Source organism: Pelophylax lessonae, assembly GCF_965119305.1.
Source record: "Pelophylax lessonae genome assembly, chromosome: 5".
In the NCBI taxonomy this organism is placed as follows: Eukaryota; Metazoa; Chordata; class Amphibia; order Anura; family Ranidae; genus Pelophylax; species Pelophylax lessonae.
The window spans coordinates 494,221,962-494,245,807 of NC_138772.1; the positions used below are offsets into that span (position 1 = coordinate 494,221,962).

Consider the following 23,846-nt stretch of genomic DNA (forward strand, 5'->3'; position numbering starts at 1 on the left):
CCCTACCTGCTCACCTCACCTCACCTCTGTATTATCTCTTAAGGATGTCCAACACACTATAGCCAATGCAGAGGTAAGGGGAGCAGTAACATCCCACAGCAACCAAGAGGGCACCTAGTTAATTTTTGTGCCAATACAGGAAAAAAAAAATCTCTAGCAGATAGTCATAAATTTGAGTGTGTACCTGTGATCCTTCAGACACATTCTTCCAGCTAAATGGCCACTAAAATGTTGGTGCCTTGTGTACATCCTCCAGTATTCTCAGTGATGTTCTAATGGGGGGCTTCCCTAATCTGAGAGCAAGACTGCGATGGAGTCTTTGTCAGGTTGGCCTTTAGTCGCTGGTCAGCATGATCATGACCCCCTCCCCAGTACATATACAAGCTAGGCAGCTGGAGTAGGACTTGGCATTGGAAGCATGTGGTTTAGTTTGCCTTCTGTGGCTCTGCATTAAAAAAATATAAAATAAACAAATGCTATACTTTTTTTCCAGATACACTCTGAATGAGGTGCAGTGTTGCAAGCTGTGGCACATTTTATTTTGTTAGATGGATAAAGTTGTGTTTTTTGCCTTTGTTGTGGTATATCTGCCTAAAGAAATACTGTACAAGGATCCTTAAAAAGTAAACCCAGACAAAAACGGGTTTCTTTGTGAAGAAGTCAAACCTCTTTCAGATTTTACCCTCTCTTCCTGTTCCAGTTGTTAGACTGAGGAATTTAAGAAATTGAGGGAAGGCTAAATGTCACCACTGGAAAGTTCTCTCTTCACTTCTTGTCCCCAGGGGTCACTAAAGCTGGAGAAGTTGGGAAGAGGGTTCAAGGCTAAATGTTTCCAGTGGAGAGTTCTCTCCTCGCTTCTTCTTGTCCCAGTGGTCAGTAAGTCTAGAGAAGTTTAGCAGAATATGGTGCACGGCTATTAGTGGGGTTGATTTACTAAAACTGGAGAGTGCATCCTGGTGAAGCTCTGCATAGAAACCAATACGCTTCCAGTTTATGTCAAAGCTTAATTGAAAAAGCTAAAGTTGGAAGCTGATTGGCTACCATGCGTGGCTGCACCAGATGTTGCACTTTCCAGTTTTAGTAAGGCCCCTTTCACACTTATGCGACTTGTCCTGTGACTTGGGACTGCAAAGTCGCAGGACAAGTCGTATCCCATTGGTACCATTCATTTTTGTGCAACTTCAAAGTATTCCATGCACTACTTTTGGTCCAACTTTGATGCGACTTGAGGTCGATAGACCTCAAGATTACACAGGCATTGCTTCAAGCCACTGCAAAGTTCAGGTCGTACAAGTGTGAAAAGGGCCTAAATCAACCCCAGTGTCTCTGCTGGAGAAATTTCTCCTCACTTTATGTTTAAGTGTTAGTGGTCACCAGGACAGAAAGTGAAGGGAAATTTTCCAGACGGGGCACAGGTAATTACGATTACCTTTCGGAGAGTTGTATCCTTTCCCTTGGGCTGGAACTATACTACATAGTGTTCATGAAGACAGAAATGTGTAGCTTTCATTGTGTCTTTTAAAGATGAGCTGATATCTTTATCCCACTGCCTAGTGAAACACTGGCCTGGAACAAGCATGGATAATGGGAGTTCTGGTATCACTGGCAACATACATGTTCCACACCATTGAGTCACATGGTAGAGAAGACAGGACCAGGTTTTTAGCCCTGGAGCTTGTCATTGATAAACTTTTTATGTAGAATTTTGCTACTCTTGTATGAAATAAGCCAACTTTCTGTTATGTTTTGTATGTCCTTGTATGTATGTTATATATGTTAATTATTCTTCATTGTACCATTTGCATTTCCTTTTAATTTTTTAAAAACCTTTCAAATTCTTTAGAAGTTATATGCACAGTTTAGCGTGCATTCTCCAGCATTCATGCTTATGATTGCAGGTTCCTATGATTTAGCTCACTATTATGAAACCAGTTTGAGGGTGTTTAGTGCAAATAACTTTCTTTTGTCTTTGGCAAGATACAAGACTTGTATTATCTTGTGTCTCCAGGAGTTTTCAAAACTTTCTCCCATTCACAGGATAAAGAAACCCTAACCACTTGGCCTAAGTACCTATGCTACAGTGCACATCTATCACTGCATACAAAATGACAGATCCTCCTAAAAAAGCAAACTATATATTACAAAAAGATTGATATGTATGTATGTATGTGTATGTATATGTGTGTGTGTGTATATGTGTGTGTGTGTATATATATATATATATATATATATATATATATATATATATATATATATATATATATATATATATATATATATATATATATACATACACACACACACACACACACACACACACACACACACACACACACACACACAGTATATCACAAAAGTGAGTACACCCCTCACATTTTTTAAATATTATATCTTTTCGTGTGACAACACTGAAGAAATAACACTTTGCTACAATGTAAATAAGACGTCTATTTCCCAAAGACAACCTCTGGATATGACGCTGAGCACGTGCACTCAACTTCTTTGGTCGACCATGGTGTACGGCCTGTTCTGAATGGAATTTGTCCTGTTAAACCGCTGTATGGTCTTGGCCACAGTGCTGCAGCTCAGTTTAAGGGTCTTGGCAAACTATGCCATCTTTATGTAGAGCAACAATTTTTTTTTTTTTCAGATCCTCCGAGATCTTTGAGGAGGTGCCTTTGCCACGAGGTGCCATGTTGAACTTCCAGGGACCAGTATGAGAGAGCGATAACACCACATTTAACACACCTGCTCCCCATTCACACCTGAGACCTTGTAACACTAACAAATCACATGACACCAGGGAGGGAAAGTGGCTAATTGGGCCCAATTTGGACATTTTCACTCATGGATGTACTCACTTTTGTTGCCAGCGGTTTTGACATTAATGGCTGTGTGTTGAGTTATTTTGAGGGGACAGCAAATTGACACTGTTTGTTATACGAGCCGTACACTCACTACTTTACATTGTAGCAAAGTGTCATTTCTTCAGTGTTGTCACATGAAAAGATATATAATAAATATTTTTTTCCACACCATAGTAATCATTTTGTTTACTGTCTTGCTGCTCAGTTTCCTAATGGTGAAGGATGAAGGAACATGCCATAGTCTTAGGAGGATCCTCTATGTTCTCCCATGTGGCTCCTTCCCTGCAGTGTCACTGAGTTTTTCTGGCTCATGTGACTATGGGGCTTTGTTCCTCTGTCTCAGCTGTAACTTTCCTTTCACCAAACGAGGAATTCACTTGTCATGCCTGAGCTTGTTAATACTGGTCATGCTTAAAAAGGTAATATCTTCTATACTAATAAATGGTTTATGATGGATGCTGAAGAATAGGGCTCTGACAGGACATTGCCTAGGGAGCTTCATTATTTTTTTTCAGAATTTTTACAGAATTGCCAATGCAGTAAAATATGGCAGAGATAGAGGGTCCATCTTTTGAGACTTTGGTAGAGTTCTTCAGCCTGGTAATGCCAGGAACATAAAAAGCAGGAAGCACATTTTTGTGTCTAAGAACACCTAGATATAATCTCCAATTGTCTGGTTCTGGGGCTGGATACTAGTGCTGTAGCTGGTGGTTCACTGCTTCCGAACTAGTTGGCAACCTAAGAATCTGACAATGGGGATTTCCATTAAAGCTGATCTGTATCCATCTAGAAAATGCCTTAAAAGGCAGTACCAGAATTTTTGTTTTTTTAATCAACCCCATGTAAATGCATTACCATTTTATTCGCTTAAATTTGTATTCAAAATAGCTTCTGCCTGGCTACAGAGTGATAATCCAGGGATTGGTCTGGGAAGAAACTTACTGTTATGGATGGGCCATGTTATGGAGTGGGCCATGCATGGCCTACTTAGTCACACCCATTGTACGGTCTGAAAAATTTTTTGTTCCTGTGGATAAGTGGGTTTGATGGTGACCAAACTTTTTGATAGCCAGCCATAGATGGTGCGATTTGGTTGCAGGAAAGAAAAACATGTGTGGGGAGCTGTCCTGGCCGAGTTTCCTAATGGTAAAGGATGAAGGAACATGCCATAGTCTTAGGAGGATCCTCTGTTCTCCCATGTGGCTCCTTCGGTGATTATTGCTAGTAGCTAAAACAGCTGCTGGCAATAATCGCATGAAAGATCTGACAGGCTGGTTGTGATCAACTTGGTACAATCAGCCTGCCCATATGTGGTTTGAATCTTGGCTGATCCCTGCTGAACCAGCTGAGATTCGAACAGTCTATGGCTGGCTTAACTCACTGGGACACACAAGGAACCCCTTCTTTGAAAGCCATGTCCACCATTTGATTTAAACCTTTCAAATGCTATAAAAGTCAAGGACCATCAATATTTTTTTTCCTGGTGTGTAAGAGAATTTATCAGGGAGATTCTTCTCCTCTTAACCTTTTCAGGATGAGGGCAAAATAGATGCTGTAAGTTTGGGCTGCCCGCCCACCAGCATGCAGGAATAATCAAAACAATGAAGACAGGATGGGGTGCAGATGTAAGAAGCTGTATTCTGCAGGATAGGAATTAATTATCTGTTGGTTATTTATCAAGAGTGTCAGGAATGGCTGAATAAAACTGTAGGTGAAGTACTAAACACCTTTTAGTTTTTCTGAGATTAATTAAAATGCCAGTTATGCTGGAAATATGCTTTTAAAATGTATACACTATGTGCCCAAACTTTTGTCAACACCTGACCATCATACATATATCCGCTTTTGGACATCCTATTCCAAAACTTATCGTATTTAATATAAAGTTGGGGCACCCTCCTTAAAGATGGTGTTGGTGAGAATTTGTGCCCATTTGAGATGTTGGGCAAGAAGACCTGAATTACAATTGCCATTCTAATTCACCCCATAACTTTTCAGTAGACTAAAGTCAGAGCTCTGTGAGTTTTCCACACCAACCACATGAAACCATGGGACTGATTACTAAAACTGGAGAGTTCACAATCTGGTGCAGCTCTACATGGTAGCCAATCAGAGCCAAACTTCAGCTTGTTCAGTTAAGCTTAAGCCTCGTACACACGCGTCGAAAATCGGCAGGGAATTTTCGTCCGACCGATCCGCCAATTTTCGGCTTGTTAGTATGATGCTTCCGACAACCGACTCCGACTTTTCGGCTGAAAAAAATCTGGTGTGCAGGCTATAAAATTTTTGTCCACCGTCAAAACACGTCCGATTTTCGTGCAGTCAGTACAGATTTCGACAGGGAAAAATCTTATGAGCAAGACTGGGCATGCTCAGAGAAGAAAGAACACAAAGAAAGCAAACCAGCACATGACATCACTTCTGAAGTATAATTCTGTGGGTCGACAAAAGTCCAGTGCAGTCTAGAGCACATTCCGACCAACAAAACACAACTCTGGACAAAAGACGGACGACCGGTCGGCGGATATTCGTTACGTGTGTACTAGGCTTTAGACAAAAACACCTGGAGCTGACTACCATGCAGAGCTGCACCAGATTTTGCACTCTCCAGTTTTAGTAAATCAACCCAACCGTCTTTATGGAGCTGGCTTTGTGCATATGGGCACCCCCCCCCCCCCAGGACTGAGAAGGCCTTCTCAACCTCCTCAAAACTGTTACCACAAGGTCAGAAGTGCACAGATGTCTTTTGTAGCAATCATATTATCTTTCAGTGGAAACCTCTGAACGTAGTCCTTTGGTGCATTGTGAATTTGATGGTCAGGTGTTCCCAAATGTTTTATTTTGTGTGTATTTTTATAGACTTTTTATATATACTTTTGTAAAGGTTTGCAACATCATTACATTATTGTTTTTTGTCTTTAATTAACTGGTTTCTTCTAACATATGTCTACTTTTTGGAGACTGTTATATGTCTTATCCTTGTGATACAATTTTTCATTCCCAGAAACAGCAGTTCAGCAGATTTTGTGAAATGTCCACAAACGCCAGAAACTGGTTTCTTTGCATGAATGGTCTGGCATTCATCGTTAATACAGTATTATAAATGTTAACCATTCCTCAGACATTATGTTGCAGTTTCTTTTCTCCGTGTCTTGCTTCTGTTGCTTTTTTTCTAACTTTCTTTTGTTGTTTCCTTCCTCTGCTATTAGTAGAATTATTGTCTTCCTGTCTCCATATTCAGGTAGTGTCAGTGGCTGAGTACCACCGCAGGATCGATGCCCTAAATACTGAAGAACTGCGCACTCTCTGCAGACGTCTCAAGGTGCCCTCTTCAGTAGTTACCCCATTTCCAGGAAAGCCACCTCTTGCGTCATAGTGTCCTTTAGTGAGACCTAGAACAGCTTCTGCAGGATAGTGTAGGCTTTAATGGGTCACTAAATATAACGCAAGTTGGCTTGGATAAAACAAATACATGCATGGATATAGATGTAAAGGTTTGTTAGAGGATCTAAGATATTTAAAGCAAAACTTCAGGCAAATGGCTTAATGCACAGGTAAAACCTGTATATAGGAACTGTTTTACTGTCCAAAAAGTTTCTAATTCTGCTCGGCTTTCTTGACAGTTGAGTAAAAGAAAACCACCACTAACTACAATTTGCATTACATATTGTCAATGTATTTTAACGAAAAGCAATTATTTTTTTCTTTTTCTACTTTTTTTTCCCTTTTTTTAAATTCTTTAGGTCAGGCACATATCTCAATCCATAGACATGTAATAACAAAATAAAATTGTTGTTAAGTGGTTAGGATACAATCAATACAGTAAGATTCCTTAACCTGTATGCAAACAGTATAAACGCAAAGGACTCCCTCTAAATTGGAACCCAGACCAACCTTCTCTGCAGGCCTGCTTAACACTTAAGAAAAGTAAACTTTAAGAACATAATCTGCCCAGAAGAAAATTTAACCTTCTTAGCGGTATTCCCGAGCGTGGCTCGGGGTTAAATTTCAGAGCCAAAAGCGGTAACCCCGAGCCACACTCGGGGTACCGCCAGAAGCATCGCTGGATCCTGTAAGCAAGGTTACTTACCTTGTCACCGGATCCAGCGATATGTCCCGGCGGTGTCTAGCGGCGGTTCTTCCTCCCGATCCTCTCCATGCCCCGGCTTCCGTCTCCTGCGACGTGACGTTCGTAGGGGGGTGGAACCGGCGGCAAATTCAAATGTAAAACACACCAAACACACTGATACAGTTCAAAATAAAAAAAAAATCACATTAGTTTGCCCCCCAGTGCCCTTTCCTGCAGTTTTACTGTACTTTTTATGTGTGTGTGTGTGTGTGTATATATATATATATATATATATATATATATAATAGATGTATACAGTTGGTTTGGGCTGCTCCTTCACAAGAATTACATGCAAAATAATGGTACCGCTTTCAGCACCTAAAATCCGAAAGAATCATACCGCCAGGGAGGTTAATCTAACACTGAAACACAAACAAAAAAGGACGAAGGCGAAGGTCCAAACATGACTCTATATAAATATACTTAATCACTCTATGAATAAGCCTAAATTCTTCCCAATTTCCAAACCTACAGCAATTCTTTCTTTGAAACATACTTTGAGTAGGCCTGCAATGGAGTAAAAATTAAGGTACAGTAGGCACTGGTAACAAAGTATTAGATCTTACCTTACTTGCTTCAGCCAGCCTCCTGACAGGACCACCAAGCATCCCTGAAATGTTCTGGAGGGTAGAATTTATGGTTTAGGAGGTCAACTTATCTGCATATCAGCCTTCCTAGCTTTAGAAACATAGATAAAATGTTTAAAGGACTGCCTGCTAGTTTCCTGGCTTCCATGCTGACCCTTGGCCTTTTTGCTAGTTGAGTCATGACCTTGGAATGGTATGCATCCAGTTAAGATGGTAGACCCAAACCAAGAGAATCAGTATGGCAGTCATAGAGCTATCATTTTCACAGGCAAGGTCCATGTATTGATTTTATTAGACTCCCTGTAAAGTTTTCTGTGTAGCGAAATGCTGCCAGTTGTTCAATTTTGTCCAAATGCTACCTCCAGTCCAGCTTTGGAGAGGGATGAAGCGCAACACCATTCTGCCAATGGGAATATCAGACGGCCAGCTGTGCAACAAAGTGATGCGTCACCAAAATATTTTATTTCGGAGTTCCAATAATTTTCTGAAGTTTTTGTCTAGCTATCTGTGAACAGTTCCTGCATATCAGCTGAGCTGTGTTTTTTTGGGTTAGTGGCCAAGGGGCGAGCAAAACCTAGAAAACAAGTAAAATGTGCCATTTGCTGTCTAGCCAACTTGCATTATTAAAGCCAACTTTCATTCTTAAACTTTTACATGTATACCTGTTATGGGTTGCTCTTTTAGGTAATTGAAGTTTACTGGCCCATTAATACACACTATCTCGCACACCTTGAAATATTCAGCACAGCTTAGCTGGCTGGGGGCTCTTTTAGAAAAGCTAAATGGTTGTATCTTTCTTTATCTGTCTCTTATTTTTGCTTTTGCGGTGATGACAACTTTTCTCTGTGTGTTGGTTTGTCTCTATTTTATGTTTCTTTTTTTTTTTTTTTTTAATATGTCCAAAATTGTGTCTCTTACGTCTCATTTTCACTTGTGACGTTTGGGTCATTTGATCATTTTATTTTATTTTCTTTATAATTTCAATTGCCGACTGATGAAAGCAAACCCTAAACAACCTTATTCTGTTCTACATTTAAGCAACAATTCATCATTCTGTGTCTTTTGCTGGATCATGGTACTCAGTGCGCACAGCACAAATGCTTTCACAGTTGAGCTGATTCTGCTGACTCTGTTCCTGAAGTGTGTGTTTTTCTGGTGTGCTGACTGTCATTGCATTTGTGTTAATTGAAATGACCAACCATGTGTACGGACAATCCTGCTGCACTGTATGAGGAGTGCAAGGACAATGTAAATCACCTTTTTGCTCTTGTAGAAGTAGATATTGGTAAAATTGCAGCAAGTATTGTATTAATGAGATCACTATTGTTTGTGTTTTTGTAGATAGTGCTCAACAAATCCTAAATGCCATATTTCCATGCGGAATTTTAGTTTCTGGGTCATACTTGCATGTCAGATTTTTTTCCTGACACTTTTTTTGATTTTATATTTACAGAGCAATCAATGAGTGCAACTCAGTCTCTTAACAAAGGTCATTGCTGGTCAGGAAGTTGCACGCTTTCCCAGTCTCTCCTTCCCATAGACGCTTCCCACATTCAAAATGTGTCAATCTGTGTATATTGACAGCCTGTTGCTTCACATCATATTTTTTGCAGCAGGGTGTGTAATAAATTGCCTCCACCTCTATCCACCTTTCTCAGATCGGCCATTATAAAAAGGGGGCCTTCATCTTACTGGGTGGTATATAGTTTACAAATATTCCGTGTGCTGCAACCCTGTGGAGCAAAAATAGAGGTGGATACTTGTATGTGTCAGACTTGGGGCAAGATGAAATGTTGACGCAGTGGAACAATACCATGATGGCTCCAGCTCACACCATGAGGGTTGTCTTTCAGTAATTGTTTAAATATGCTCTCTCCAGTGGTCTTGACCGCAGATTGCATGATTAACTGAGTAGACCTCATCAGTTTTACAAGTGTTTACTGTGTGTAGTGTATCCTGATATTTGTTTCAAACTCCATCTCTAGTCTGCCTTAAGCTTATATGACAGCCATTCTCAACCAGGGCTATGTAGAACCCTAGGGTTTCTCTAGAGATTGCTAGAAGTTCCTTGAAGTGGCTAATTGACCTCTATGTTGATAGCACTTGCGTAGTTCTGGGTCAGCACCACTTGGCAAGGCCAGCTGCATACCAATGATTCTTTTAGCTCTCTAGTAAGGTGGCATTCTGACCACCAATGTAAGGGGCAGAGTTGTATAAAGTACTCAACCCATACTTGAGTAAAAGTACAAGTGCTCGATCAAAAAGTGACTTGAGTAGAAGTGGAAGTGCTCGATCAAAAAGTGACTTGAGTAGAAGTACTAAAGTATTCAACATTTTTTGTACTTAAGTATTACAAGTAGTTTTTTTAAAAAATTTTGCTACTCAAGTACTGAAAGTAAAAGTACAAGTACTGTGTTATGTAGTTATTAAAGAAAGAAGTCAAAAGTTTGAACATCATATTGTTTTTTATTTCAAATGCAGCTTTTATTTATACAGTAGCATTTATTTTCGTATGCGCTGATAATACACGTTTTGAGCTTCATGAAACCTGCCATCTACTGTTCTGGCAGTGGTAATTTTTATAATTATAACGAGTAACTATGCAGCACAAAAAAAAAAATATCGAAAAAATGTAGTGAAGTAAAAGTGGAAGTAGGAGAAAAAAATTCTACTCTAGGAAAGTACAGATACCCAAGTACAGTAGTGAAGTAGTTCTACTTAGTTACTATACATCTCTGGTAAGGGGGCATTCTTTCCACTGGCCAACAAAATAAGAGGCATTTTCGCTTTCCCCCAATGAATTGATTTTTTAGCAGGGATTCCCCAAAACCTGAAAATAATTTCAAGGGTTCTGTTGGGAAAAAAGGTTGAGAGAGGCTTTTATACGGCAAGAACAAGGGGGACAAAAACATACAAGCTACTGTTTTTCAGATTTCACTCTCTCTAATGTTGAATATACTCTACTGGAATGCTTTTGACCAATTGTTCAGACTACATTAAACATATAGGAAATTTAACCTTTTGGTCTGTTGCTACGTTACTACTTTACAGATTGTACAGCCTCATGTTGAATATACTCTGTTGGAATGTCTTCGACCAATGGTTTAAACTACAATAAAAAAATATATAGGAAGTAGAACCAATTGGACTGTTGCTAGGTTACTAATTTACAGTGTGACCACACCTGTAGGAAAAAATGGCTTCCTGCCATGTTAAAAGTAAAGAACAGAACTGTATCCCCCATCAACGAGCTACAACCACAGAGCTTACTAGCAGCTGGTGCCTTTTGTAACTCCCAGTTTCCTGAAAATCACGAAGATGCAAGGATCTGGATCCGCTCCTTGTACTACAAAGCAGTGTCTTTATCTATCAAGTGCTGTTATACCAGCTGAATTCTTGTACACATTTGCCCTCTTTTATAAATTATATTTTAAAGGCCAAGTTCACCTTTAAAAAATTCTGTGCAGTCAAGGGGCCCCACTAATATAAAAAAAAACATTGTCCATCCTGACCAAGAAGAGCACCAGTTCATATGATGATGCTGAGAGTATGCTCAACGCTCAAGCCATCCCGGCTTCTGTTCCCAAACAGGACAGAATCTGTTAGGATGGTCGTTTTTTGGCCAGGCTCTGGGGAAGCAGAGCTTGGCCTACAAGTATGACATTGACAATGTGTTTTACACCACTGGGATGCCTTGACCTCAGTAATTTATTTTTACAAAAGGTGAAAAAGGCATTTAAAGCAAATAAAATATCGATTTCATATTCTACATAAATATACCTAGAAATCTTTATAAAATATGAAAATTACCAAAATATTTGAGATCTATGAATAGCCCTCAAACTTACTAGCTTCTCAGGCTTGGAGAATGCTGGTCATTAAAACTAAAGTTAATTAAGCATGCTATCTATCTTAGTATAAGTGATTTCCCAATGCACTTAAAACGTTTGGAGGCTAAACCAGTTTTTATTGCTTAGGGGCTCAACCTAAAAATGGCTTTTGCAGGAAAAAGTTGGCTTATAACTGGCTAGCTTTTGGAACCCTGAAGCCTCCGTTACCCCACTGGCAAATACTTGGGGTAGGTAGGCCCTTTGACATACTAGCTCATAGTAAGAATGTCCAATTCATAGACAGATTGCCCCCCCTGTGTCCCAGCTGCCATTTCGGGTGAGGAGAGCAAAGCCGAAGCATAACTAAGGCTCCATGTACACGGGACATTAGGAAAAACGTGCTGCAAAGCTAGTTCTGACGAAGGGAAAAAGCAGCTGTTAAACGTGCTTTCAGTACCTTTTTCCATTTGCGTTATTGCACGTTTGGCCACGTTGCTTTTAGTAGCGTTTTTTCTGCCTCCATTCAAAATCATTGGTTCCCTATGGGAGCCTATTGATTTGAATGGAAGTCGCACCGCAAGTCGGATCAGGATGATCCGACTTGCGGCGCGACTTGCGCTGTGAGAATCTTGAGGGGGAACTCCACGCCAAAAATGGGAAAAAAACGGAGTGTGGTCCCCCCCAAAATCCATACCAGACCCTTATCCGAGCATGCAGCCCGGTAGGGCAGGAAGGGGGAGGGGACAAGCAAGCGGCCCCACCCCCCGGACCATACCAGGCCACACGCCCTCAACATGGGGGGGTGTTGGTGCTTTGGGGCAGGGGGAGCTCTGCACCCCCCACCTCAAAGCACCTTGCCCCCATGTTGATGGGGACAAGGGCCTCATCCCCACAACCCTGGCCGGTGGTTGTGGGGGTCTGCGGGCAGGGGGCTCATCAGAATCTGGAAGCCCCCTTTAACAAGGGGGGCCCCCCAGATCCCGGACCCCCTCCCGATGTGAATGGGTATGGGGTACATTGTACCCATACCCATTCACCCCATAAAAGGCAGTGTATGTAAATAACGACAGGAGACGTTTTGGAAAGTTTATTAAAAATCTTCATCCAGACTTCTCCCTCTCCTCTCTTCTTGTCTTCTGCTCTTTTGCTGTCCGCTCTTCTGCTGTCCAATCTTCTGCTCTTTTTCCCTTGGCTCCTCTTCTTCCTCCGGTCCTCCTCCTCCGGCGCTGTCCCCGGTGATTATGCCGGTCTCCGGTCTCTGCAGCTTGTTATATAGCCACTGTGGGCGTGGTCGCCAGATGACGTCATCAGCAGACCCCACCCCCTCATGTCACAGATGACGTCATCTGTGGCATGAGGGGGCGGGGCCTCCGGATTACTTCATCGGGAGGCCTCACCCCTAATGTCTATATAACAAGCTGCAGAGACCGCTATAATCACCGGGGACAGCGTCGGAGGAGGACCGAAAAGAAGAAGAGCCAAGGGCAAAAGAGCAGAAGATTGGACAGCAGAAGAGCGGACAGCAAAAGAGCAGAAGACAAGAAGAGTGGAGAGGGAGAAAACCAGAGCGGAGAAGTCCGGATGAAGATTTTTAATAAACTTTCCAAAACGTCTCCTGTCATTTACATACACTGCCTTTTATGGGGTGAATGTACCCCATACCCATTCACATGGGGAGGGGGTCCGGGATCTCGGGGGCCCCCTTGTTAAAGGGGGCTTCCAGATTCCGATGAGCCCCCTGCCCGCAGAACCCCACAACCACCGGCCAGGGTTGTAGGGATGAGGCCCTTGTCCCCATCAACATGAGGGCAAGGTGCTTTGAGGTGGGGGGTGCAGAGCTCCCCCTGCTCCAAAGCACCAACACCCCCCCATGTTGAGGGCATGTGGCCTGGTATGGTCCGGGGGGGGTGGGACCACTCGCTCATCCCCTCCCCCTTCCTGCCCTACCGGGCTGCGTGCTCGGATAAGTGTCTGGTATGGATTTTGGGGGGACCCCACACCGTTTTTTCGGCACTGGGCTACCCTCAAATTCCATACCAGACCCGAAGTTTTTTTCCCATTTTTTAGGTGTGGAGTTCCCGCTCAAGATTCTCACAGCGCAAGTCGCGCCGCAACTCGGATCATCCTGATCCGACTTGCGGTGTGACTTCCATTCAAATCAATAGGCTCCCATAGGGAACCATTGATTTTGAATGGAAGAAAAAAAAAAAAAAACGTATAACGTACTTCATCGCTTTCGGTCCCGTTTTTGCGTTTGAAACGCCGGGAAACACAAGTTCGAACGCAAATAATTGCGTTCCAAAAAACGTCCCTGAACTCAACTGCCTGCAAATGACTGTAAACGACCCTGTGTACATGGACCGATAAGATAACATGTAGGTGGGTTCAGGGGCTTCTGAAAAAAAACACCCAACTGCTCCAAAAAGGCCATTTACAACTTCCCGTGTACATGGAGCCTAAGACTTTCAGAGCCCATACATATAATCCCTAAATTTGTTTGAGCCACAGACACAGTTCCTTTAGTTTTAAAGCGTATGTGCATAATTAAAATATAGGTTTCCCATATTATCCATGAAAGGGGCATCTAAGTTACTGTAAGCTGATATTGGACATTCAAATATCTTTTTTTTTTTTTTTAATTTTAAGATATATTTCCTTTTTGTTGTATTTGTTTTCCTTTTGTTGAATTTCTTTTCAGCGAAGATCTGCATACATTCCAGGTTGTTAGCTGTTTGTGTTGAATTTATGTTCTATTTCTTCGTGCTTCATGGAGTTTTTCACTTTCATAGCTTTACAGTGCTGACTGTGTTTAAAATAAAAAATCCAACAAGAGAGTTGTACTATTGTCACACTGTTAGGATTTGTAGCAAGGAGTGGGCATTCTTTAGGCATGGAGTCCATACGTTCATTGCATGCAGTGTGAAAAATCTCCTACTTAATGTATTGTATTTCAGAGTACATTGTACATGACTGACCTCTATTCCACACATATGCACCTGGACTATCCACCGATATTACATAGAATTAATTTCTACACAGATCTGTAATCTAATCTACAAACAGATACTAATGCTGAATAATTACATCTTTAACTTTGCTCTTAAGTTATCTCTGCTGCAGTTAAGTAACACTTACAGGTCTTGACCTTCCCTAAGCCTGTGATTGGACAGTGAAATGAAAAGCAGCAGACTGCTGGACTCACCTGTCACTCTGCTCGGCATGCTCCTTACCATGCAGCACAACTAACTGGCTAATTTTGTGCTACTGCTGCCTTTCTCTGAGCTCTACAGTACAGGTTCTGTAAGAGACTGGTATCAGACCAGATGTATGAACTAACACTGCTTGCATTAAAAAAAAAAAAAAAAAAAAAAAACACATATTTTTAATTAGGTAGGAATAAATACTGGACTCAGGTAATTTTGTCTTTTTATATCTGCCTAGAATTTAGTATGGTTATTTTCTAATGCATGTTTAATTGGTTATTATAAGTTGTAAGATCAAGCCCATCAATAAGGTCTATTAGACTGGTGGCATTAAAAAGAAGTATTAGAAAAAAAAAAGCTTTTCAGTAATATAGCCCCAAAATTGTACAGTAATTGCGATTTTCTCAGTAGCAAGTTGATCTATATTATAATATGTTCTTTTCTGGACCTTCAGAATTCACTATAGAGAAAGACAATCATGGCAATTACTCTGAAATACATTGATTTCAGCCAGTCAGTCATCTTTGTGTGTCCTGCTGCTTCTATTAACTTCTTTGTTCATCTGTCTTGTAAAGATTACCACAAGGGAGGACGTGAACTCCAAGCAAGCAACAAGCATCAAGACTGACCTGGAGCCCGAAGCTTTCAGACCTAACCTCAGTGACCCTAGCCAGCTTCTACAAACTGACCAAATAGAAAAGGTGGGTTATTCTTATTGCAGTGGCACGTCTATTTACTTTTTCTTGCAGAATTCTTTTGCAATTGGAATTGAACTTCAGGCACTGGGTTCTGTGTTAGGAGCTTTCCAGACCCTATTCTGGTAACAAGTTAGCCATTTAGCGCTTTCCAGATCTGTAACCGCTGGCATTGCCTAACTGCTTACCTTGTCTTTGAAAGCTCACTTGGTCAATAGGCCTATTAAGATGAGCCCTGGGGAGCTACCTCATAGTTGGACCTCCGAGCATCTTAAAATTTTCCTCTTTCCTTTAGTTTTACAATGGAAAAGGTTATCACTAAGGAACTGAGTGCTGATGTCATCTGCTGAATGGAGTGTTGTGCTTACATGTTCTGTGCTCCTTCCCACCGTTAACCGTCAAGGAAGCTTTGCCACGCTGCTGTTCCTGCTTTGCAGAGAGCCACGTGGAACTCTGATCAATTGTCTGTTCCTACTGTCTCCTTCAGTTATCCAACCTTCAACATTTGCTCTGTGCCTTCTGAAGGTACTGACAACTGTAATTTCGAACCCTGCTACTCTATGGTTACAGGGTCTACCTCAGAATCCTTAGCTGAGCTAGGTGGTTCCAATTCCCCTCTCATCACTGGTGGTCTCCACTACAGTCACACAATACTCTTTGCTCAAATTCACCCAATTCCTTTCTGGTGTTCCCACACCTTCCCCTGCAGAGCCAATTTCTGATTTTAAAATTGGCTTACAATACCATCTGACTCTGATTCGGGCTCTCCAAAGTCTCTTTCTATTGAGAATGGTTTGGGGACCTGGTCTTTGCCTGCTGATATTGTTTTGAGAAACCATAGTCTTCTGCCATTACAAGTCTTACAAGAGATCATTTCAGCTCTTATTGATGCAGTGTGTACTACTGTCTCCAGTCTTAGGTCCTTCAGAGTTTCTACAACTGCAGACATTCCAATTACTCCTTCTCTTCAAGATATTCCTCTTTCTCTTACGTCCTCCGACAGTCGCCGCCTCCTCTAAGTCATCACTGTTGGGTATTGACTTCCCATCCGCAGGAGTAGCTAGGCATATAGACTTAGTCCAAAGACATTAGCATATACACACCCATGGGGGCTGTCCCATCTGGTCAATACCCCCCCTGCATCACCACTCCCAACTCAATTTTAATCTGCCTAGCGTCAGTAGTCAGGCTTACCTTGTGCTGGGGCTTCAGTCTCAGCCTTCCTAATCTTTTATTTGATTTCTTTGAAAATGTCAGTTTTTTCTCTTACTTTACTAGCTGTTTATTTTGTCAGCTTCTAGTGTTAGTCTTCTCTTCAGATGAAGATGGATCATGCGGTGCTTGGATTCGGACTGACCGCCCTGGTTCTCCAGAGCAAGAGGGTCAGATGGACCCCCAGCCCGCCATCGAGTGTTCAGCTATGGCTCGCCCTGGCATTACGAACGACCCATCCCTGTTCACTGCAGGGATGCAGTCGTGAGGTGGCTACCTCACAGGACAAATCTGCGGTGCTGCAGTGTCATGTCCCTGGCTCACGGCACTCCCTGTCAGGTGAGGACAGCGGTTTTCCGTGCATAGAGGCTTCCCACGCCATCTGGTACAGGTAAGTACTTCTGTGTGGGGCCTCTGTCTGGGGTGGCAGTCTGTGTTGCTGTGTGTCCCCCATGTCTGTGCCTGTGTGACTCCCTGATGCGGTCCCTGTGGGGATCGCTTGTGCAGTTTTCTGTATGTGTGGGGGTCCCCTTCCCTGTGTCACTTTGGTGCATTGTTGGGGTGCAGACTTTGTGTGGCGACCGCAGCGGAGTGAACTCGCGGGGTCCTCCATCTTTGATTTGGACAGGCATGGTCAGCCTCTCTGTGGGCGATACTGCATGTTGTTTTGGCCATTTTGGTGGGTGTAGAGCGATCGGTCCGACCGCATGTTCGGCGGCCATTTTCTTGAAGCCTCCAATGCAATCCTATGGGGCAGCCATTTTCTGTGTGCTGCTGTGGTGGCGACTTTGGTGGCTAATATGGAAATGCTGATGGCTGAACGTGCTGCGAAAAAGAGGCCCAGATTGTCTCTCTCTTCTGATTCAGATGGGGATATGGCTGCTGCTGCGAGCGTGCCCTTTTCAGGGTCCCGCTCATCCTTGGACCCCCGGGGGTCTGAGGGGGAGGCTGAGGTGGAGGGGGTTGATACCTCCTCCCCGGGGTCGCCTGAAGAACGGGCGACCATGGATGAGTTGATTATTTCTGTTAAGGATACCTTACATTTAGAGGATGAGCCCTGTCCTCCGGGCGTTGTGTCCTCATTTGGGACGCACAGGACGCGCAAGTCTGCGCAGGTTTTCCCCTGCCCGGCTGAGTTTCATTACACTGTTAATGAGATGTGGCGCACGTTAAAACGTCCATTTCTGGTACCTAGTCGGTTCAAATTGCTTTATCCTTTTGCGCCGACTACGGAATCATGATGGTGTGTGCCTCCACAGGTAGATCACACTGTGGCCGTGTTGAACAAGGCTACCTTGATTCCTACTGAGGATACCCCGGTTTTCCGGGATCCCACGGACCGACGGTTGGAGTCTTTAGCCCGCCATTCCTATACGGTGGCGGGTTCGTTGCTCAAACCCGTTTTCGCGTCCGTTCTGGTGGCTCAGGCGGTGGCTGATTGGACTAAGATGCTTAGGAGCAATCTCGTGTCTGATGGTGTTCCGCCTGCCCGGCTGGAAATGGTGGATCAGATCCACCAAGGAGTCATGTACTTGTGTGTTGCAGCCTTGAATGAGGCCCCCTTGGTGGCTCGCCTCTCTAGTGTCGCGGTGCTTAACCGGCGACTGATATGGCTGAAGAGCTGGTCGGCCGACCAGTCCTCACGGAAAACAGTTGCTGATTTTCCCTATGCTGGCTCTCGCCTTTTTGGCAAGGCATTGGACACCCTGGTGAAAGGCGTCACGGGGGGCAAGAGCACTATGCTGCCCCAGAACCCGAAGAACAGGTCTTTTCGAGGCAAGCGGGGTTCTGCGCCTAGATCCCATCAGGGGTCCTTTCGTGCCTTTCGGAACCAATCCAAGGGCAAGCCTTTCAAGGCCCAGGGCAACCAGAAGAAGCCCTGGGCGGGTAAGCAGAAGTCCGGCAATGCCGGCTCAGCGGGTCAGGCCTCCTCTGCCTGAAGGGGCGCCCTCACCCATTTCTGGGGTGTGGGAGCGTTTGCGCGGTTTCCTCCAACCTTGGCTGCTCCGGATATTGGACAGGTGGGTTCAGGAAATCATTTGATCGGGGTACAAGATCGAATTCCTTTCCAGGCCGGCGGACAGATTTTTTCCCTCAAATCTCCACTTGTCCCCAGGGCGTCTACAGGACCTTCTGTCTCAGGGGGTGATTGTCCCGGTGCCTCATCGGGACAGGTTTCGGGGGTTTTATTCAAATCTGTTCACTGTGCCCAGAAAGGAGGGCAAAGTGCATCCTATTCTGGACCTGAAATCGCTGAACCGCTTCGTGCGTGTTCGAAAGTTCCGTATGGAGTCTCTCCGTTCGGTGGTGGCCTCCCTGAGTCCAGGGGAATTCCTGGCCACGATAGATCTGAAGGATGCGTATCTACACATCCCCATTTTCGAGGGTCATCAGCGGTACCTTCGGTTCGCTATCGCAGAGGACCACTACCAGTTTGTGGCGTTACCTTTCGGTCTCGCTTCGGCACCCAGGGTTTTTACCAAAGTGCTGGCGCCGGTTCTGGGCCTACTGAGGGCACAGGGCATTGCGGTCTTGGGCTACCTGGACGATCTCCTTCTGAGGGCACGTGCCAGCCAGGACCTTGTGCACGATCTGTCCACCACGGTACAGACGCTTCAGGAGTTCGGAAGGACCATCAAGGTTCAAAAATCGGCGTTGTCTCCATCGGTTCGTCTTCCCTATCTGGGACTGATTCTGGACCCTGCTCAGGCAAAGGTGTTCTTGCCGGAGGACAAGCTCTGGACCTTGCAGGACGAGATCAGGTCCCTCAGGGACAACCCGTCCTCGTCACTCAGAACCTGTATGAGGTCTCTGGGATTGATGGTGTCAGCCTTCGAGGCGATACCCTTTGCTCTGTTTCATATGCGGGTTCTCAAGACGGAGATCCTGGCCAGGTGGGACAGACTGCCTCAGTCCCTGGATCTGAGTGTCTCCTTGAGTCGTCAGACCAGATTGGCTCTTCTGTGGTGGCTCCAGTCCCCGTCGGTGGCGGAAGGCAAGTCTTTCCGTCCGTTGGTGTGGACGGTGATTACCACGGATGCCAGCCTGTCGGGCTGGGGTGGAGTCCTGGGCAACCTGTCTGCCCAGGGCACTTGGTCGGAGGAGGAGTCCTCCCTCCCGATAAATGTGCTGGAATTGCGAGCGATAAAACTCTGTCTCTTCCAGTGGTCGGACCGTCTCCGGGGACTACCTGTCTGAGTACAGACGGACAATGCGACCGCGGTGGCTTACATCAACCACCAAGGGGGCACCAGGAGTGCTCGGGCGGCCCGGGAGGTGACCAACATCCTGTCTTGGGCTGAGACTCATGTCCCGGCGATCTCAGCAGTTCACATTCCGGGTGTGGAAAATTGGCAGGCCGACTATCTGAGCCGCCAGACCCTGGACCAGGGGGAATGGTCCCTACACCCGGAGGTCTTTCAAATGCTGTGTGCGAGGTGGGGATCCCTGGACGTGGATCTGTTCGCATCCAAGCTAAATCAAAAGGTGGAAAGGTTCGTGGCCTTTCCTCCGATTCAGTTACTATCCCGGTTCCTCCGCAGATTGGTCTCGGAACCACACCCGGTGATTCTGGTGGCTCCAGACTGGCCACGCCGGTCCTGGTACGCCGACATTTTTCACCTGGCAGTGGCACCTTCGTGGCATCTGCCTCTGCGGGAAGATCTCCTGTCTCAAGGTCCGATCTGCCATCCTGCTTTACAGTCGCTGGCTTTAATGGCCTGGCTGTTGAGACCCAGGTCCTGAGGGACAAGGGTCTCTCCCCTGAGGTTATCCCTACTTTTAATCAAGGCTAGGAAATCCTCCTCTGGTAAGATCTATTACCGTACCTGGAAAGCTTATTTCGCCTGGTGTGAATCCAGGGGGTTCTCCCCTCGTTCTTACTCTGTGTCGAGAGTGTTGGCTTTCCTCCAGTCTGGAGTGGATCACCGCCTGGCGCTGGCCACGATAAAGGGCCAGGTGTCTGCACTGGCTGTCCTTTTCCAACGCCCTGTGGCGTCTCATTCCTTGATTCGCACCTTCATTCAAGGTGTGCGACATTTGGCTCCTCCCAGGAAGGAGCCTTTACCTCCATGGGACTTGAACTTGGTTCTGTCCGTATTACAGCGTGCTCCCTTTGAAAACATCAGGGAGATATCGTTGCCTCTGCTGTCGAAAAAGGTTGCTTTTCTAGTGGCGATCACTTCGGCTCGCAGAGTGTCGGAGCTGGCGGCGTTGTCTTGCCGCTCCCCTTATTTGATAATTCACAAGGATAAGGTGGTTTTGCGACCACCCCCATCCTTCCTTCCCAAGGTGATCACTGAGTTCCACCTTAATGAGGACATTGTCCTGCCTTCGCTTTGTACGAAGCCGAAACATCCGAAGAAGATTGCCTTGCATTCCTTGGATGTTGTCAGGGCGATCAGGGTTTACCTGTCGTCTACGGAATCCTTTCGGAAGACGGATTCCCTATTTGTCCTTCCTGAGGGACCTCGGAAGGGCATGGCTGCGTCTGCAGCAACTATTGCCAAATGGATCAGACAGACCATTGAACAGGCTTATGCCTTGAAGGAACGGGTTCCGCCCTTCCCTGTTAAGGCGCACTCTACCAGATCTTTGAGTGCGTCCTGGGCCTATTGGCATCGGGCCTCGGTGGCCCAGGTGTGCAAGGCTGCGACTTGGTCGTCGGTGCACACCTTTTCCAAATTCTACAAAGTAGATGATCTGGCATCAGCTGATGCTTCCTTTGGCCGCAAAGTTCTCAGTGCGGCAGTGCCATGATGGACCCTGGAATTTTTTCTGGGTCCCTGGCTGTTGGTGTTTGCTTTCCTGGGCTGTTGCTCCTGTTGAGCATTGTATTTTTCTGTTGCCCAGTTGGTTCTCTTACGGTGCATGTAAGATTCCTTTCTCTGATGTGGGTACTGCGTTGCCTTTTCTACGGTTGCGTCTCCCACCCCTCATGTCTATACTGCTTTGGGACATCCCAACAGTGATGACTTAGAGGAGGCGGCGACTGTCGGAGGACGTTAGAGAAAACTGAATTTTTGTAAAATCTTACCTGTAAAATTCCTTTCTCTGAGTCCTCCGACAGTTGCCGCCCCTGCCTCTCTTTTGGTGTTCTTATTACCTACTGCTATGCTACCAAACTGAGTTGGGAGTGGTGATGCAGGGGGGGGGGGTATTGACCAGATGGGACAGCCCCCATGGGTGTGTATATGCTAATGTCTTTGGACTAAGTTTATATGCCTAGCTACTCCTGCGGATGGGAAGTCAATACCCAACAGTGATGACTTAGAGGAGACGGCGACTGTCGGAGGACTCAGAGAAAGGAATTTTACAGGTAAGATTTTACAAAAATTCCGTTATTAGGGCTGAATGCCTGTCTCTCATGGGTCTATTCTCTATACAGATCCATATAGCACTGTGGTTAAGATGCTGGCCAAGTTAGTTTTTGAGGGACGATTTCTCTCCAGACCTACCCATAATGTTATCATCAAGTATTTCTTCGGAGGCCAAAGCATTCACCTCATAAGTGTGCACAACCCATTGCATTAGAGTGTGCAGCCCAAAGCTCAAGAAACGTTCCTTTCTCTGCAGCCTCAGCTGCACTGGACAGTGAATGAATGGGAATTGCTCTGTGGTGAGCTTACTATGTTTCAGTTATGATTTAACACAGTGAGTGAATGTGTTCACTGTTTTCATTTAGCAAAGAAAGGGGCCATTTAATGAGATGTTGATCAGCCTCTTCGTCCAGAGCAATCAGTTAATCCCCTTGATACATGTACGGCCATTAGTAGTGCTTTGTATCTTTCAGATCCACCACCCCCTATCCCTGCCCAGAGGGATTCTCTGGTCAGCTGGGATCATCACCTGACTGATCACCATCCTGCCAGTGTTCAGACTCTTCACTGTTGTGTTTTCAAACCTAGTGTTCCTGGGTGTTCCTAGAGTATTGGCTCCAGTGTCCAATCTTTTGCCTTCTCATGGCATCCCCATTGTGGGACAGATGACCCTCCTGTGGAAAGGACAATCGCCACAGGCCCTACTGAACTACATTATCCTGATGAGCTAAATGCCTGATTGGCTGGATCTTGCTTTATTAAAAATCAGTGCTGAAAACTGTTTACTGCAGACTATTTTAACTAGTAGAAGGGTCTACAGCATCTTCTCCCTCATGTCCTTCATCCTTGGCCAGGGAGGTGCCCATCTCCCAACTCTTGCAGGAGAGTGGGGGGTCAAGGGGCCTTCTTCTCCAACCTCCCTTTTTAAAATCTCTCCTCGGACCACGTAACTGGCACGGAAAGCTCAAGTGCATAATAAAATCAGAAAGTGATGCGTTTAATCATTCACATATTTCCTAATGGGTCTTAACCAATGAGGATTTGTTGTGTGTTGCTAGCAGCAGAGGGCTGTGATTGCTGGAAACTTCTCCTACAGATAGGTAGGAGTTGAGGTTGGATGTTCCTCCTTGCTTATTTTGCAAGGAGATCTATCTGCTATTCCCTGCCTACTCCTTGCAAATGAACCTCCCATGTACCTTCCCTATTGGTCTTGTTGACACTAAGCGATCTAACCTTGGTTCTCCAATGGGATGCAAGGGCCAGGGTTACACAACTTGGAGTTGCTTCTGAACCAGCCAAAATAAGTTTTTGTACTTACTGTTAAATCCTTTCCTTGGAGTCCACCGATGGACACAGGTCCCAATTTGCTACTGCTTGCTACAAACTGAGACATTGCTAACAAAGTGCAGTCTAATTAATATATATGTGTGTATACAGTGGGTACGGAAAGTATTCAGACCCCCTTAAATTTTTCACTCTTTGTTATATTGTAGCCATTTGCTAAAATCATTTAAGTTCATTCTTCTTCCTCATGAATGTACACATAGCACCCCATACTGACAGAAAAACACAGAATTGTTGACATTGTTGCAGATTTATTAAAAAAGAAAAACTTAAATATCACATGGTCCTAAGTATTCAGACCCTTTGCTCAGTATTTAGTAGAAGCCCCCTTTTGATCTAATACAGCCAGGAGTCTTTTTGGGAAAGATGCAACAAGTCTTTCACACCTGGATTTGGGGATCCTCTGCCATTCCTCCTTGCAGATCCTCTCCAGTTCTGTCAGGTTGGATGGTAAACGTTGGTGGACAGCCATTTTTAGGTCTCTCCAGAGATGCTCAATTGGGTTTAAGTCAGGGCTCTGGCTGGGCCATTCAAGAACAGTCACGGAGTTGTTGTGAAGCCACTCCTTCGTTATTTTAGCTGTGTGCTTAGGGTCATTGTCTTGTTGGAAGGTAAACCTTCGGCCCAGTCTGAGGTCCAGAGCACTCTGCAGAAGGTTTTT

General features: G+C 44.7%; 1 protein-coding gene across 4 annotated transcripts in view; it reads left to right on the top strand.

Moving 5' to 3' along the window:
* Positions 1-23,846, top strand: part of OXR1 (oxidation resistance 1) — a 957,024-nt gene that overhangs the window by 909,926 nt on the left and 23,252 nt on the right. For 3 of the 4 annotated variants that reach the window (XM_082257928.1, XM_082257929.1, XM_082257930.1), the window contains 2 exons: positions 6,109-6,189; positions 15,192-15,317. In XM_082257928.1, the coding sequence (XP_082114054.1) occupies positions 6,109-6,189; positions 15,192-15,317 (207 nt within the window). The remainder of the gene's footprint in view (positions 1-6,108; positions 6,190-15,191; positions 15,318-23,846) is intronic. The other variant, XM_082257927.1, reaches the window with a different exon arrangement.